Source organism: Prinia subflava, chromosome 17 (genome assembly GCF_021018805.1).
Source record: "Prinia subflava isolate CZ2003 ecotype Zambia chromosome 17, Cam_Psub_1.2, whole genome shotgun sequence".
NCBI lineage: Eukaryota > Metazoa > Chordata > Aves > Passeriformes > Cisticolidae > Prinia > Prinia subflava.
In genome coordinates, this window is record NC_086263.1 from 12,979,541 (window position 1) to 12,997,594 (window position 18,054).

Genomic DNA, 18,054 nt, shown 5'->3' on the forward strand with positions numbered 1-18,054 from the left:
AGAAAGTGGAAATAGTAGTGTTGAATTGTGCTCAGCCCCTAACGCAGTGTTTACTGAGGATGATTAATGATTGCATCCGTTTGTCTTGAGCAGAAGCTAATCCAGCCAAGTCTTCAGAAAACCTCAAAAGACAGCTGAGGTTTCGCTCGCCAAAGCCCTTTCATTTCCGAGTTCCTCTTACAGAGGAGGGGCTGACACGTTTGTAAACATCCCTGCTCAGCCCCTTCAGCCTTCCCCTCTCCCCCGGCAGGGTCTTGCTGCTCTCCCCTGGGCCAGGCTTTGGGAAACGATTTGGGTGTTTGTGCCTGAGGAAGGAATGCTCCTTTGGGAGCATGTAGCTGTGCATTCTGGCCATCTGACCTCCAGGGCAGCTCTCTGCTCTCTTGGTGGCTTCACAGCGCTGGATGAGGCTGGCACAGTGTCCTCTCCTCCTTCCCAGAGGCCGAGCTGGGAGGGCTGGTGGGGCTCAGCATGAAACTCAGACCCCACTCCCACTGCTGGCTTTGGGAGGTGGTTGCTGTGTTCTCCTCCTCCTCCTTCCTCTCCCCCTTCTAGTATTTACTTTCCTAATTTGGTGCGTTTGCCTTGCTCCTCCCTGATTGGCCCATGGAAAATTATTGCAGTTTGGAAATCCTGGGCAGGGTGAAATTTCCTTTTTGGAAAGTGGCTCCTGGCCCCCTTTTCCTGCCTCCGCCCTGGTGTAGGGCAGGGGCTGTACCTGCACTCGCCCCAGCAGATCCAGCCCTGCCCTCCTGACCCCCAGCTCTGCTCTCCCTCCCTGTTTACACTGCAGCTTGCCTCCCTGCAGGTTCTCCCCTGCAAGCTTCTGGGGTTTTTCCAGCCTATTTATTTTCCCTCTGCAAAGTGCAGTGCCTAGAGAGGGAATGAGCTTTAGTTAAACAAAACCAAACCTGCCACCCTCAGCAGCTTTGCAAAGCAAGATTCCTGCTTATTCCTGGGGAGAAATGTGCTCACTGTTTTCTCAGCTAGGTGTTTTGTCTCCAGGAGGGGCTGTGTGTGGATGTGTTTTGAATGCTGTTGTACAGCTGTAAGGGAAAATGTTGGTTGGCAGCATGCTGAGAGGGTTACAAACAGGCATGGATTATTTCTTCCTGCTTTGAGTTCAAAACTCCTTTTCAAAAAAAATCAGACTTACATGTTCCAGAAAGGAAAGGCCACTGTGGTTGTAAGAACTCAGTGGAAGCAGCCTGCCATTTTACACAAAATGTGAAAGGGCAAAGTAGCACCAAATCACTCCTCAGTAGGTTCAAGGCATTGAAAAGCTCTGTAAAAATCATGTGGGGTTTGCTTGAATTCAGCTCTACTTTTCAGGAGATAAAACTGAGTCAGAATTTCAGGAATTGAGGAACTGTCAGTACATGGCTTTAAGCTTCTGCACCTTGAATTTGGAGGATACTCTTTGAATGCCAGTGGTTCCACAAAGCTTCTCACCTATGCTGCAATCACTTACCTTTGCCAGATTTTGTGATAAATGCACAGTATCTACATGTGTGTGTTGCAACCCAGTCTGCAGACTGGCTTGTGCTTGGATTATTATCAGATCTCCAGAGACAAGGTGTGATGCAAGACTCTATTCCTGGTCTCAAAGTCTTGCTGAGTTGGAGTTTAGATTTAGAGTGTTTAGTTTCCTTTTTACTGTAGTTCAGTCGTTGTTAATGGCCCTGTAGCAGTGACTTAACTCAGTTTACCAAATAACATCTCTCTCTGCGGCCTTGCCCCTCAGAGCTGGGGTGGTTTTAATATTTATGAAAATTAAATTCTTTCTTTGTACTTGCTTCCCTATTCTAAACAGCAATTATGTTCTCAGTGGGATATATATATAGATACATACACACACACTACAATAGAGAAATACTAAGTATCCTACTATGGAGGTCGGTATTATTATTCATATTTTACAACTGCTACTTCTGGCTTATCTGTGCATTAGAATAACTTTGGGCTTGAACGTTTTGTCTTGTACTTGTTTGGGTTTTTTCACAGAAAGGGCACGGATTCTTGGCTCACCAACACAGTCTTTATCAGTAAAAAATTTTCTTTGACATATAGGAGTAAGAGTCCTTAGGGCCCTGTGAGAACCACTGCTTGTAAAGTGCCTGGTAAGGTTCAGTGTTAACAGCTAAACTGTTAAAAATATTTGTGTGTGAACCCAAATTTGTATTTTAACTGCTAGTACTTAACGTGCCTGCCCATGTTTGGCTGTTACTAGAAGGGTTGATAACTAGTTTACAATGTAGTTAATAGTATGAATAATGAAAGATCAACTTCTTTTGTTCTGTAAGCTTGATTAGTAAACCAGGTGTGAGCTGAATTGCTTGGTTTCATCTGATCCTTTTTCCACTAAGAGAATTGACTTCAGTAGCACACTGCATGCTCTGATAGCGGATTACTCAGAGCTAGCTGCAATTATCTTGACTTAGCCACCAACTTGTTTTGTGGCCTTTAACAGGTCATTTAAATTCATTGTCTGATTTTTATGCATGCACAGTGTAATTACTACTTCACAAGCATGTGTACTAGATAAATTATGTATTGAGCTCTTATTCCATAAAGCATGACAAAGAGTGTGTGTGAGCCATGTTCCAGCAGACCTGCAAATGCTGGCTCTGCTTTGATCCAGACTTGGCTAGGAAAAAGCTTTTTATGGGCTCTAGGATAGCCATGCAGTGCTGTTTCACAACCCTTGGGATTTACTCCGCACTTGCACATTTACTCTGAAGGTGTGTAGGGGGAGGCTGAATGAAGCCTGGCTTCAGTGGATGCATTCACTCACTGGAACAGGATGCATAAATATTCCCTGCTCCATTTCATTCAGGCTTTGCCTCTTCCCAGAGCACTGTGAGCCACTGAACTGAAACACCACTGGAGAGCTCCAAGGCAGGGTTTTTGCAGGCTCTTTTGCATCGTCTCAGTTATACATTACTTCCTGCACTCAGGCAGAATGCACTGCTCAGGCAACTCCCACAGTTGGACAGAGAGGTGATTATTTTTAATCACCCCAGTCTCCAAACCACAAGCCAAGGAGGGTGATGCATATACATCACATAGGAGAAGCAACAGTCTCTGCTGGGCTGGGGAGCTCCCACGCATGTTTATTGCAGATAATGGACTGTGTGCTAGAGGAGATGTGCCAAGCTGTGTGCTGGAGGAAGGGTTGCAGATGTCACCAGCTACAGGAGCACTTCCTCTTCCCTGATGAGCATAAAATGTTCACTGAATCCACAGTCGGAGTGAAGTCACTTCCTTTCCAAGGGAACCACTGGAGCACTCACGAGTAATAACAACTTCACCTTTCGTGGATAGTTCACTTTCTCTCACTTGTGGCTTGTTCGACAGCTTTGGTTTTCTTCAGCATTAAGCAGGCAGGGTAGCTCTCAGATTTCTCCTTTCACATCAAAATCCAGCTTGGTTTGGCAGTCTCACCACTTGTGATTGCTTCTGAGACCTGTCTGAAACACGCAACGTGCAAGGACTTGCCTTTCTTTGAGTTAGGATTTTGGGGCTAGGCTGGGGAAGGTGAGAGCAGTGGAGGATTCTCAGCCATTCTTGCTGATTGGTGTATCGTGGAAAGGCTTGTTTCGCAAGTCCAAGGGCTGCACTTTGGCCTGATTCTTGCTTGTTGCACATAAAAAGCGTCCCTGTATCTTCATGCCCCTTTTTGTGGGCTTGTGGAGTATTGGGGTAGGCAGAGGTTTATCCTTTTTCTCTAACCATAGTCCTTGTGCCCAGGGCAAAACACCTCCAGCTTGCATTCGAGGAATAGACTGGGGAGGATTTTAAGAAATTGTGATTTTTTTTTTTCTCTGTACCCAGCAGGGGCTTAAAAAATGCCCAGTCAGACTGGAATCTGTATATCGGCAGCATTGCCAAGGCTGTAACTCTTATCCCTGCTGTATCTCTGTACCTGCTTCACAAGTGTGCCTGTGGGAATTTTTCAAAGCCACTGCTGTGTGCATACCATGTCCTAAACCAGCAATGGTTTTATTCTGCTTCAGGAGTGCAGATTCCAAGTCAGGTGAAGAATTTTTTATGAGATCCCAGATAATCTTTCCTCTTTGTGATGGAGAGGATAGATGCTTTTTCCATATACCTTAAATTTAGCTCCATAGCTCGATCCCTCGATTGAGTAATAGGGCAAATTTCCTACATTCTGCTACTGCCTCTCCTTCTGGGAAGTTGGCACTGGAATTTGGGAGTGTTTTGGCTTCCAGATTGTTCACAGACTTGTAATATGACCATAAATAAATAATGTGAGCACTTGTTGCTTCATTTTCATTTTTATTACCCCCTAGTCCATAAAATGTGCCTAGTATTGAGAGATTGTGGAAGTGTCTACGTGAAAATCTCAATGTGCCCAGGGAACAGATCCCTCTAGCAGTGCTCTGCCTCAGACATGAGGATCTTGGGGATCATATAAGAACACAGAAAACAGAGTAATGCTGACTTAGGTGTAGTTTGCCTCCATTTTCTTGGACAGGAGACTGCCTTGGAGCAGGGACTTCCTGACTGTGTCTCCTAAAGCCCCTGATGGCTTCCCAGTCTTTCCCTTTCCCCAGGGACTTGTGTACTGGCCTTTTCCATTCACACAGACTTTATCATCAGCCCTGTGTTACAGCATGTCACTCCACAGTGCAGCCACAGTAGTAGAACCACTTTCTTTTGTTTTGGACGTGCTGCTTAGTTTCATTTTGTGCTCACCATCTCTTCTGGTGCAAGAGGCCAGAAGCTAAACACTTCCTCTTGGCTTTGTTTTTATAGCTCTGTCACTTTGCACCTCAGCTTCTGTCTTAAAACAATTTTTTCTTGTATGAAATCCATTCCATATCTCCAGTCATCCTACTTATCCCTGTCAGTACCTTCTCTGGATCTCCTCTATCCCTTTTCCTTTCTTTTTTTTTAATGAGACTAGACAAGCAGCACACAATGTCCTGGTGTGAATGCACCGTGCACACAGTGGTACATCCTACTTTTGCAGGCTGATTCTTTGGTTAAACAAAGTGATTGTGGACATTCCAGCAGCAATGCAGCACGTTGTACACACTCTCCAGCAGCTTAGAGTTAATTGCTCCTAGCAAGTGCTGTGAACTTACAGGCTGGGTTCCTCTTGGCAGGAGTTGAAAGCGAATCGTGGTGTTACAAAGAACGTTCAAGCCCCGTGTTTAAAAGGCATCCTGCCACTTACAATGTGCATGTATTGCAGACACTGCCTTCAGCCCTCATCTTTCTGGCCTTCCTGCCAAAGAAGGGTTAAGTCTGAAATGGAAAACATGCTGCAGAGGACTGGTGTGATTCAGCACGTGGTTGTAGTCTGATTCTAAAGCTGAGTTCTCAGCATGGTATTTAGAGAACTGTGGCCCAGTGGCTGCCTGCAGTCACTGTTTCAGGCTGAGATGCTGAATCCTCAGAGGATATCAAAGATCTCTGGCACTTGGGGCATTAACCATGGTACTGTGGGTTAAGACTGTGGGTAACTGCAGCTGGGTTGCTTCCATGCTCTGTGTGTCTTTAGTGGTGTAAAACACTTGCTTCCTCTCCAAAATGCTCTCTTCCATAACAAGCAAATTAGCTTGGAGTGCTTGTAAGCTAAGTGTGCCAGCATGGACAGTGAGCATGGATCACAGCAGTGTGGTAGGATGTCAGAGCAGGCTGAAATTGCAGTGCTTTTCTCAGTGAAAGGTTATAGTATCAACGTGGATCAAGTTGTGGCCAAATATTGATGCTGTGTTAATATCCAACAAATCATTATTACTGTCCTTGCAGTTGATTTTTGTTTTATAGCACAAACAGGTGTTTGTAGGGAAAACTTTGTTTCATAATATTTTTAAAGGGGTGTGAGTGCATGCAAGCATCCCCAGCCAGCCCCTAGCTTTGGGTGGTGAGGAGAATTCCAGGAACTCCAGGAAACTGATGTCACTGCATTGTGTTTGCTTGTTTTCTTTAGACTGCGCTAATGTTTAATTTTAACTTAACCCTCAGAGGGGTATTTTTAGCAAAACTGTTTCTTCACTCCTTCTGTCCCATGTTGGGAGGGGAGCAGATTGTGTCTCCTTGTTTTTTCCAGCAGTCAGCTCTTTCTGCCTCCCCTCTGAAGAGCTGTGATGATTGACTGAGAGCTTGAACACTCAGCAGCACATGTTACCCTGTCTGTGCATGGAGTGCCCAAACGCTGGTGTTTGTTCTGTCCCCACATCTCTGGATTTGGTCATTGATCCAGGCTGAAAGGAAGCAGATCTGCCTGGACAAAAGGGTTTTATTCTGATACAAGATTAGTGTCCCTTCCAAATCTGTGGCTGTCCCAAGGGGCAGCTGCTTCTTCAGGAGATGATCATGATGGTGTTCTTCAGTGAATATCTGCTGGGAGTGCCTGGCTTTTCTACAAGTTATTAACACTTTAGTTTAGAGGAGCTTTGTCAACACTTCAGAGAATCACAGCCCTGCAAGGGATGAGTTTCTCCCTTTTTTTTTGTTTGTTTGTTGAAACAAAAATTCAGAAGCTAGAGCTGGAGAGGCAAAAACTGAGCTGCTTGCTCTACTGATCTTGAATAAAGGAATAAATTCTTTTATCTGTTTTTATTTATGTATTTATTAAAGAGGAAAAGAAAAAGCAATAAATATGGCTCTCCAGAGCATGGATTTGTTGGAGAACATTTCTCTCTTCTGTATCTTTGTCCTGAGTTTTGGCATCTTTCTCTGTGGTTTGCTGTTTGTGTATTTCTGCAGACAAATAAAATCAGAAAACTCTGTTTCATCCTGTTCCATTTCTAGCCTGTGTGTTACAATAATTGCTCGGGTGCCAAACACAAAAAGAATTGCTGTGTTTTTGGTTTGTCATTGTTTCATGTATGAAAATGGCTTTCGGTTGTAATTATCTGCACATTATAAGAAGTGTGTATGTGAGGAAGCTATTGAAAAATGACAGCAGAATAATTAAATTCACACCAGCTCCTCATGCAAATACTAAGACATCAAGAGTGTCTTCTGTGGTTTAGTATTACCCACTTCCAAAGCTTAGAGTAGCAAATTTTCATTCATTTTCCTGCACAAATGGGTCTCTACTCTTTGAAAGGCTGGGTAAGAAATGCCTTTATCTCTGGCAAGGGGAGATCTATAAGTATGGGCTCCTCAATCTTTTTTGCCTTGCAGTACCTGAAAGCTTTGCCTTCTGCTTTTCTCAGTGAAAGAAAAGCACCTTCTGCTGTGCTCCTGAACAGCATCACTCATTAATGCCCAGGACTATTGGTGGGCACTGAAAGGGTTACCAGGTGCTGTACAAGGCTGGTATATGGGACAGGGGTGAGCTTGGGTTCCTGTTGCAAGGGTTTGTTGTGGCTGGATACTTCTGCTGCCTTTTCTCTGCCCCCCCCATTCTGTAATTCACTTTTAAAAGAAACCAGTGTGGGTTGTGCTGAGCTCAGCACTGCAGCCATTTGCAGACACCACAAGGAGTAGCAGCACTTCTCAGTTTACAGGCTGGACTGTGGTCAGAAATGGTCATTCCTTACACTGACAAATTGCTTCTGCACCCAGGGTATTGCCCACTGAGCACACAAGGGTTGTCTCTGCATCCCTGAAGTGTTTGGGGGAAGCTATCCAGACAGTCACCTTATGAGGAAGGGACCGTGTTCTGTGTTTTTTCATACAGCATTTGATGTAGTGCTCTGATGAGTCTCAGCATTTGTTTGTGTCAGTTATCGGGCTCTTCACCAGTAAGAGGATTGTTTATGCCAGTTTTACTGAATTCTAGTTCCAGCTGTGAGCTTCAATTTGCATCTTTTCATACAATTTGAACTGCTTGTTTTGCTATGTAAATCTTCTGTGTATTGGTTTGCTTTCTTGTTTACTGTTTCTCTGCTCCTAGAAGACATTTGTAATCCTGGGATTTGGCTGTGCATCCTGCTGTTCTGGCACTGAATCCCTCAATTCTGGACAGCACAGGACAAGGGAGAGACAGAAAAAGGGAACTTCAGCTTCCCAGACTGATCCCTCTCCTCCCATCCTTCCAGGCCAGGTTGGATGAGGCTTGGAAAAACCTGGTCCAGTGGAAGGTGTCCCTGCCTGTGGCAGGGGGTTGGAACAAGGTGATCTTTAGGGTCTCTTCCAATCCAAACCATTCTTTGATTCTTCCAACCCTGCAAATCAAGGACATGTGATCCCTAGACAAGCCTTTCTAATTAGTTCTCATCTTGTAGCACTCACTACTGCGTGCCTGAGTGATACTGCAAATTACAGCCCCCTTTTATGTGTTTGCAGCATTTTATCACCTTTCTCACAGCCTGTGGTGCTCAGTCGCCGTTCCTGTAATGCCATCTTGTGGTGGCCCTGCCACTCTGAATGTGCCTTTTCCAGCCACAGCTCATGTTGGGCCACCTCTGTGTGCAGGCAGTGAGTGCAGCTCCCCTTTGCTGGCTGTCTGCAGCTCTGTGGTGGCAGGGCACTGTCTCTTGAAGCTCACATGGGGTGTTAGGGACCTTCATGGCACATCCCTGCTCTGGGTGCTTCAGCTCTGGTACTGTAGAACTGGCTGTTAGAGGGATTGATTGAATATTATCTGTTTTACAAGGAGATTGGTGTGTTGTTGCTTAACGAGTCATAATAACAAACTGTTCTTTTACTTAAATATCCATCCCTGATACGCTGTGTGTTGTTTGAAGTTTTAAGTGCTTCTCTAAACACAAAGGAGTTGTTTAATACTTTGAAACACTGCTCTGTTGTGACTGCAGGAAGTGTATGTGGCAGAGAGTGTGAGGATTTTGTAGAAATTCCAATTTTATCTCTGGTGGGTTTTTTTCTCAATCTGTCTGGGCTTTGGATAAGCCACAGGGGCAAAAGTAAGGCCATTGCATTTGCTTCTCCATGACCAGAGAGCTTTACTGTACCTTCGAGAGTAAGAACTGCGTGCCTTTGTAATAAATGAAGTAACAACTGCATTTCTTTTTTTTTTTTCTTTTTCATTTTTTTTGCTTCTGCAGTGTTCCCAACTCTTGCCCAGCCAGTCCACGTGGTGCTGGATCCTCAGGATATCGTTTTGTTCACAACATTACCTCGGATCTGCAGCTGGCAGCAGAGTATGCGGCAAAGGCAGCGTCAGAGCAGCAGGCAGATGCATCTGGCGGGGACAGCCCAAAGGTTCACACAAACATTACTTACCCAGCAGTGCTCCTTGGGGGATTACTAAAACCTGGGGCTTTAGTGCTAGTCCTGGTTAGGGTTAAAAGGGGTTTAAGAACACCCTGGCCATAAGGGTGCTGTGCACAGTGTCCTTCAGGGGTTTGGGGTCATTCCTTCAAACTGTGCTTGGCTTAGTGGTAGTCTCTGCTTGTTTAGCTGCCCAAAATGTGTTCAAATCACTCACTAAAGTGTTCAAGCAGGAGTATTTTTTTTGCTTATTTGATAAATCAAGATCCCGTAAAGAAGAAGCACATAAAATTCAGCATCTCATTTTCTTCTTTTAATTAATGGTATTTTGCAAAACACAGTTGGAGAAAGCAGAAGCAGGGGAAGAAACCAGATCCTTGTCATGAGAAGTCTGTAGTCAGACTTTAAAACAAACATGAAGGCCTGCCAAGTAGGTGTTAAACGAGGAGAGTAGCAAGTGGGATTTAGATTAAAAAATGACTTCGTTAGAATGATAAAATGTAATTTTGGTGAGCTGATCTTCAGATCAAAGTTAAAAGTTCCATATCCAAAACCACCTGATTTGGGCTTGGGTGGAGGAGCTCACTAGTAGATGGCTTTTATTTTGTAGACTGAATTCTCCCTTGAGACAAGAAGGGTTATTCTGGATGGACTAATGGGAAAAGTTGGAAATACGAGATCTAGCAAACAAATTAAATCCTAGAATGAAACAAATCCTGCTGGAGAAGGGAAGGGGTTAGGATCAGGTTTCATGTTGGGCTTGTTGCTGGGAGGAGGGCTGATAACAACTGCCTGAAACCCTTCTAGCAGAGTGGAGCTGTAGCTGGGCAGAACTGAAGGCTTTAATTCATGAACACAAAGCAGTGAATGTACTTATATTCTTATTTCTTCATTGCAATTGCTGTGTGGAGCCCTTTCCTTGTGCAGGTGTAAGCACGTGTGAGAAATTTGGTGGGGAATGGAATCAGATTGAAGTTGGGGTTTATGTGTGTTTGTGGAGATGAAGATACTTTCATCTGACTCAGCCCTGTAGCTCTGTTTGCACACAAATGCTTGTGCTAAATGGGACAGTGGCAGCATAAAACAGCAAAGGGAGAGCTGATGCTCTCTTAGCTGCCCTGCTGCTCCCTTGGCAGCAGTGAAAATTACAGCCCAATGTGTTTTTTAAGTTTGGGTTGTGGTACACTGCAGTGTAGGAATTCTTTGCTACTGACTAAATTTTTGTTTGTTTGTTTTTCTTGCTTAGGATGAATCCAAGCCACCCTATTCTTATGCTCAGCTAATTGTGCAGGCTATATCTTCAGCACAGGACAGGCAATTAACACTAAGTGGGATCTATGCCCACATTACCAAGCATTATCCATATTACAGGACTGCTGACAAGGGCTGGCAGGTGAGTTCTTGACACTGACAAGCTTTTAAACTACTTTGACATGGCTTATCTGCTTTGAAATGCATTTATTAAAGATTTGGGGCACTGGGAATAGAGCTGCTTTGACTGTTCCCAGAGTGAATTTGTTTAACACCAGCTGACTAGTTCATTTGTGGGTGATTAGTTTGGGGTTTTTTGAATACTTTGTAGGGCGATGTAATGTGTTACTGTTGGGCTCTCTGGTTCCTCCTTAATGCTGTAGTCATGTATCTTTCATTTTGTGTTTTATCTCCCTACATCCTTGCTATCAAGTCATTCCAAATAAATACAGATATTTGCTTAATCCTTCACCTCATCTTTGGCATGATTTCTCCAAGCACAGGATATCCAACCTAAAACTGAGGCTCCAGTTTTTAATCACAGCACCTTAAATCATTATGGATGTTTTGTTTTCCCAGTTTATCAACTGCACTGCCTAAGTCACAGTTTGCAAGTTGTGAATTTGAGTGGGAATTTGGGAAACTGGGAGTCCATGCACTCCTTGTGGTACTCAAGGAAACCTGAGCAGCTTCGGAGGAGAGCTTGGATGTAGTTAACACATGCTAAATCAAACTTCAGTGTTCACTTGAGGGCTGTTTCCAAAGTTTCAGGAACCTCAACTCCACCTGCTTTCAGGCATTTTCTTGGCATCACACCTCTGCCATGGGTGTTGGCATTTGAGTGTAATACACTAATACAGCTGCAAAGGCTCTCGCAGCTGCTGATTTCACTGTGTGCAACTGGCAGGAGCAGTACTGCTTGGTGCACTTTGAGTTCAGTTGGAATAAATACATTTCTGCCTCCCTGGCTTTCCCCTGCAGTTCTAATTAATTGTGGAATTCACTTCCTGCCCCAACCTGCTCGGCAGAGTTGTGCTTTGTGAACCAGTTGCTGCATCCTGCTTCAGAGAGCTGCATTTCAGCAGGGAGTGAAGTTGCCTTTTTCTCTCCTCTCCTGTGGCATTGTGAGGCTTCACCAGTGAAGAGATTGTCTAAACCCACTAGAAAAGCTTTTGTTTTGTTTTGAAAGTGGAAGAGGGATGAGTTTGTGCACACAGAGCCTTACTGAGCCCTTCCCTAGCCCAAAAGGCAGCGCTGTGCCCTGTAAGAGGTGGGCTGTTGCAGTGGAAAGGATAAACAGTGTTGTCATCATGTAGAGAGCTGCAGAGTGCCACACAGCTCATGGATTCCTCCCAGAGCTGGCTGAGGGCATGTTGGCTGCCTTGCATTGTGATCACTGTGAGATGCAGTGTCCTCTAGGGCATGTTTGGGCACCCTGGTAATCGTTTGGCAGGTGAGCAGTTAGCACAGGCTCGGGCAACTTTTTCCACTTGCCGAGAATAAAGCTTGTCTTTTGAGAGAGTTCTGATGTGGTTTGTAGTGATTTCCCCCTGCCTCAGCAAAAGCTCTGCTTTCATGGCTTTCCACAGAGAAGTCACTGCTCTGCCTGGCTCCAGATGTATTTAAGTAATGGTTAATACCAAGCAAACCCTTCTTTCAGCTTGGTTAGGAGAAACTCTGACACTTTCCCCCAGCTTTTCTCCTGCTGTTCTCCTGTTACTTTGGAGCTGTGTGAATTGAGTGACTTGTTTCTACCTTCAACACTGATTCTGGCAGTGTGGATTTATCTTTCCAACCTGTGTGGTGCAGCCCATTTGTCTTTGTTACATACTTGTTCATGGCAAAATAATCACCTCATTCCTCTGCTTCCTGCAGAATTCCATTCGGCACAACCTCTCCTTGAACCGTTACTTTATTAAAGTCCCACGCTCCCAAGAGGAGCCTGGAAAAGGCTCCTTTTGGCGAATTGACCCTGCCTCTGAAGCCAAACTTGTAGAACAAGCATTTAGAAAAAGAAGGCAAAGAGGAGTGTCCTGCTTCCGAACACCTTTTGGGCCTCTCTCCTCCAGGTAACTTCAATTTCCTCTCATCTCTCTGCCAAACTCATTACAAAGAAAATAAACTAGAACTTCTCCTGAAGTACAGTGAGTAAACTTTGCTTCTGTTTGTAGTTTGAGAGATGATGTAGTTAGTCCTGAGGCCTAATCTGAAAATTGTTCTGACTTCTTAAGTGATTAACAAAAAAAAAATCCAGAATCAAACTGCAAAAATGCATCAAATAACATATCTGTTTTGGCATCATTTCAAAGAAATTCAAAGCAGTTATCACTGGAGTGAGTGTTTTCAGATGCCAATCTCTGATTTCAGGAAAGCTGTGTTTAGATGTGGATTAGATCATAGTGGGAATAACTTCTGTGGTATTTAAAACACTCTCCTATAGGGAAGATCAGGTTGATGGTGGTTGTCAGCAGTGAAGCAACGGGAGGTCTGTGTGGCTGCTCCACTCAGCTCCACTGCCTTGTGCAATGACAGCTTCTTTGAGCCTTGTAGCTGTGAGGAGAAGACTTGGAATTCAGCACTAGCTGGAGCAGTTTCATGGAACATTCCTCCCACACCTCCTGTTTTCTCTGTTAAAATGTGGGGGAAACAGGAGGAGATTGTTTCAGCTTTTTATTCTGGTTTATCATTGAAGAAATGTGCAGTTCCTCACGTGTTTGGGACCAGAGAGGAAACCAAGTGTTTGGGGAGGGAGGCAAGAGGGAGAAGGGAAAGTAACTGCTCTGTAAGCATATGCAGGGCCAGACACTTGCCTCTACTTGCATCTTCTTCTCCCTGTCACTCTCAAACTCTGACATAGGTTCTTTGAGAATGACTTGAAGTTATAAAACTGATGTGAGCGTGCGGCATTTGAGGATTCTCTGTCAGCAGTGGGTCTGACAATGAAATGCTAACCCTACTCTGAAGGCTCCAGTTTCCTTCAGCAAGGAATAACACAGCAGTATCTGGAGCTGGAGTGTTTTGGGGGTCCCTGTGTACCTTCCAGCTCTTCCCAGCAGGACTGCGGTGGGTGGTGTGGAGGAAAGGCTGTCCTTCCTAGAGAATCCTGTGCTGGACATAACTCCAGGTCTCTGCTGCTGTCTCGTGGTCAAAATGCATCTGCACGTGCCAACACTGTGTTTTGGTGTTTCAGGAGTGCTCCTGCCTCCCCTACTCACCCTGGCCTGCTGTCCCCTCACTCTAGTGGCCTACAGACTCCAGAGTGCCTGTCACGGGAGGGCTCACCCATTCCGCACGATCACGACTTTGGGTCAAAGCTAGCCTCAGTTCCAGAGTATCGGTATTCCCAGAGCGCACCCGGTGAGTAGCTCTTGTTCCAGAGGCTGGCTGCTCACTTGCCCCGTGTGCCATGCTGAGGACACCACAGGGAGGCTTCTGCAGTGTCCTTTGGGGGATCCAGGACTCTGTTTCCACTTTGTTGTGGAAGAGACCGATGGTGCAAGTACAACTTTAAACTGATTTTCTTACTCCTCTTTGGCTGAGGGGCAGAATGTGTAGAGACAGCTGAGCTAACCCTGAGCTAGGTGGCTGTACAGAGCTGAAGCAGAGTAGCCATGGCTGCACACAGCTCACTTGCTGGCATTTACCAGCCTCTGGATAAGATCAGCTTGGCTACACCAAGCTCTGGTGCTGTGGCCAGGGCCTGGTAAATGTCTGCTTGTCAGCTGTACTGACCTGGGTGTAGGGTGAGATTGGAAGGCAAAGCTCATTAAGGAAAGCTTGGTTTGGGGTATTTTCTTTATGTTTCTTATGGCTTTATTCACAGAAATATGCTTAGATGACAAGTAAGATTTTTGTACATAGGGAGAAGTTTGAAGGTGGTATTTTTGAAGGCTTGATTTTTTTTTGTTTGTTTGTTTCTACCTCCATTGCTGCCAGTGCTGAAGCACTGAGTAGACTGGTAGTGCACAGATGAAATAAATGGGGGTCTTTTTGTTAACCTTTGCTTCTCTTTTCTATTCAGGATCTCCAGTGAGTGCCCAGCCAGTGATTATGGCTGTTCCTCCCCGCCCATCCACGCTGGTGGCCAAACCAGTGGCCTACATGCCAGCATCCATAGTGACTTCTCAGCAGCCTCCATGCCACGCAATCCACGTCGTTCAACAAGCTCCCACTGTCACCATGGTCCGAGTGGTGACCTCCTCTGCCAACTCTGCCAACGGATACATCCTCACAAACCAGGGCACAGCAGGAGGAGCTCATGAAGCTGCAGGAGCAGTGTTGGACTTAGCTGGTGACCACCGAGGTAGCGTTTCACCTCCCTTGCTGCTCTGCTAATAAATCTTGAGCAGGCTCAGAGGGGAGAGTGGTTGAACATTTTCACTCCCTGGGCATTGAGCTGGTAAAAAAGATGTTCCTCCAGGTAAAACTTAAACCAAGTGAGAGCTCATCCATTTTTTGTCTCCACCAGAGAGCAGGACAGCTGTGTTCCCTTGTCTCCTGGTGAACAAAACTAACAGGCTTTGGAGCCTGAGAAAACATGCAGTGCTTAAAATTTGCTTATTACCATAGAACCATAGAGTGATCTGGATTGGAGGGTACCTTGAATATCATTCCAATCCCCCTGCCATGGGCAGAGACACCTTCCACCATCCCAGGTTGCTCCAAGCCCTGTCCAGCCTGGCCTTGGACACTTCCAGGGATGGGGCAGCCACAGCTTCTGTGGACAGCCTGTGCCAGGGCCTCCCCTCCCTCACAGGGAAGAATTTCTTCCTAATTTCTGTACCTGGTTTTTCAGTTTGATGCCATTCCTCCTTGTCCTGTCTCTCCATGCTTTTGTAATTATCCCCAATACCAGTATTAAGCCTGTATATTAGCTATGAAAGCCAAAGGAGAGAGCCTGGGAAAGGCTGCAACTCTGCTTCAGGATGGCTTTGTAAATAAATGATTGAGCCCTTCTTTTCTGCAGGCCTGGATTCCTAGAGGAAAGCATGTGCTTCTGCAAGGGCAGGCAGAACCCCTTTAAAGCAATCTTCAAAAACCAGTTAGAACAAAGGCCTCTTTTTGTCCCTAAGCTGCAAATTCCACCCTTGGGGGATTTAGTGAGTTAAATATTCTCTTGCTGTGATCTAGACAACACCTTGTCTGCTTCCCCTTTCAGAAGGTCTTAGTGCTCCAAGGTCAGTTTATGTTGTACCAGCAGCAAGGCTGGTTTCTCTGACTGCTTTTATGTGGGCAGTAGGACAATGGTCCCTCTCTCTAAGGGAAGGAAAAAATGACAAAGAGCTTCCCTTCTTGCAGCAGCAGGACCACTGGCATTTTTAGTTTAGCACTAGTTATCTTGCTTGAGTTTCACTTGCATTCTCTAGAAATTCCTGTCTGGATCCCATACGTGTTCCTCAAGCGCTGAGAGTTGCAGCTGCCTGTCACCTGCTCCCTTCTTTCATTCACTGCTTCTTGCTGTTGCCTGTTCTTTCCCTGTTTGTCCCACTCATATCCTTTTCTAGTCTCTACTTTCCCTGCTTGCTGCATTTTCCCTCCTGCATTCCTTGCTTTCCTTGCCTTTTCTCTCCTCATTCCCATCAGCTTTCCTGCAGGTTTCAGCTCAGTGCTTATGTCCCATCTAACTCCACTCTTGTTGTGTGTAAATGTCAAAATTGGAGAGATCTTCTTTTCTTATAGGACTAGTGAGATTGTGCTTCCTGCCCTCTCTCCTTTGAGACCCACAGAGCCCCTGGAAGAGTGGTTCCTCTCCTTTCCTGCATGTCTGGCAGGATTCTGTCCTGTATCTGTTGCATACCTGCTGAATTGACCCCTTACTTATCTTGGGAAGTGAGAAAAGTGATTTAGTATTCTCAAGCAGTTACCTCTGTGCAGGAACTCTGCTCTCCTTTTTTATTTTTTATTTTTCCTCCATCCTGGTTTTTTCCTATATTTCCACAGCAAAAGCTGGCAATTGTGGAAAGACCTCCTTGTAAATCAGCCTTCATGCAAGCCTGACAGCAAGCTGCTGCAGACTTTTGGCTCCAGGCATTAAGATCTTAATGCTTTCTCCTGCTGTGTGGTATTGAAAGTCAGGCCAGTTTGTTTGAAATTGCAAAGTAAGCTCTGAGATTTGCAGTGCTTGCTGTCCATATCACAGCTGTGATGTGCCAATAAGGGAGGTGATGCCTTTTTAGGGCAAAGGGTCAAATTAATGGGTTTGATTTTTTAAAATTTTTCTTGTGACTTATGCTGTAAGAAAAATGTTCTTATTATTGGTAGAGTAAATGTGCCATAGAGAATATTTTAGTGTGTCCAAATATTCATCCCTGACCTTCTGTAGTGCTGAGGTATTGTAATCCTGGGGTGTTAATGAGAATAAAACGTGCCTGTAAGCCAGGGCAGCGACTGATCCTTGTCCCCTCTGCTCTCCACAGGCATGGACGAGAAGCCAACGATCGCGTTTGCCACCATCCCCGCGGCCAGCCGCGTCATCCAGACAGTGGCCAGCCAGATGGCCCAGGGTGTCCCTGGTCAGACTGTCACCATCCTGCAGCAGGCAGCTCCCGTGGCCCTGGGGCAGCACCAGCTCCCGGTGCGCGCCGTCACCCAGAACGGCAAACACGCCGTGCCCACCAACAGCATCGCCGGCAGCGCCTACGGTGGGTCTGCGCCCAGCTCAGCAGCCAGGGTGTAAAGCTGCAAGCGTTTTCTCCTCTTGCTTTCTGTGTATCAAGTTATTCCATGTGTCCATCTCAAAGGTATTGCAAGTCTTGCGCTTCTAGTGCTGTAAATCAGTGGGATTTTCCTTCTGTCCACCTCTGCTCCGTTTCCTGGGGGAAAAGCCTTGCTCTCAGGCAGAAAAGCTCTGTCCTTCCTGTGCCCTTGGCTATGCAGTGATTAGTACTGAGACTCTCTACCTCTTGAGGTTACTTGTTGAAAGTGTCAGTGATTCTTGTGGAGAGACTGTTTCCACTTCTTTTCTTCTGAACAACAGCCTTTGCTTGCAGCATGCCAAATAATAAAATTTCCATGGTGCTCTCTAGATCTTGTGAAACATGACTCTGTAGAGTAATAAGAAAATAACATACTTCCCCATCTCACAGTCTTAGAGCCTGAGAGAAACAAGATCTATTTCACCTGGTGAAGGACTGTAGGATTTTTGTATACACAGGATGTGTTCTAGTCATTTGTCAAGCATGGGTTTTGAAATTCCATACAAGCCATGTCTTGGCAGCCTCCTCGTGCTTGCTCAGCACCTCAGATTTTACTCAGTTGGGGATGGGAATATCCAAGTTTCTTATGGCTTTTTTCACTGAGAGGCCAAGCACTTCTGCTGCCTCAGGCTGGTGCTTTTGGGAGTTTGAAATGAAGGGCACTGCTGGGCTTTGGATGCCTTTCATGAAGGTAGGAATGTTTCTACAGAATTTTCTGCCACATCTCTACACACTTATTACCTGGCATGCACTTGAATTGCAAGAATCTCATCAGAACTATGAAAAAATGATAGTGATAAGGTTTTTATGCAATTATTATAAGATATTAAGAGATCAGATCAAGATTCTACTAACCAGCAATAGCACTTGTCTAATATAGAATCAGACAGTTTTTTATTTAGCATTTTTATGTTAAAATATTTTAATCTCACCAAACTTTTAAACTCTCATC

At 45.2% G+C, this 18,054-nt stretch overlaps 1 protein-coding gene across 1 annotated transcript in view; it reads left to right on the forward strand.

Moving 5' to 3' along the window:
• The window catches only part of FOXK1 (forkhead box K1), a 55,971-nt gene that overhangs the window by 27,755 nt on the left and 10,162 nt on the right, over positions 1 to 18,054 (forward strand). Inside the window, exons 3-8 of the mRNA XM_063414661.1 lie at positions 8,991 to 9,147; positions 10,403 to 10,549; positions 12,283 to 12,476; positions 13,598 to 13,764; positions 14,429 to 14,710; positions 16,824 to 17,048. Of these exons, the coding sequence (XP_063270731.1) occupies positions 8,991 to 9,147; positions 10,403 to 10,549; positions 12,283 to 12,476; positions 13,598 to 13,764; positions 14,429 to 14,710; positions 16,824 to 17,048 (1,172 nt within the window). The remainder of the gene's footprint in view (positions 1 to 8,990; positions 9,148 to 10,402; positions 10,550 to 12,282; positions 12,477 to 13,597; positions 13,765 to 14,428; positions 14,711 to 16,823; positions 17,049 to 18,054) is intronic.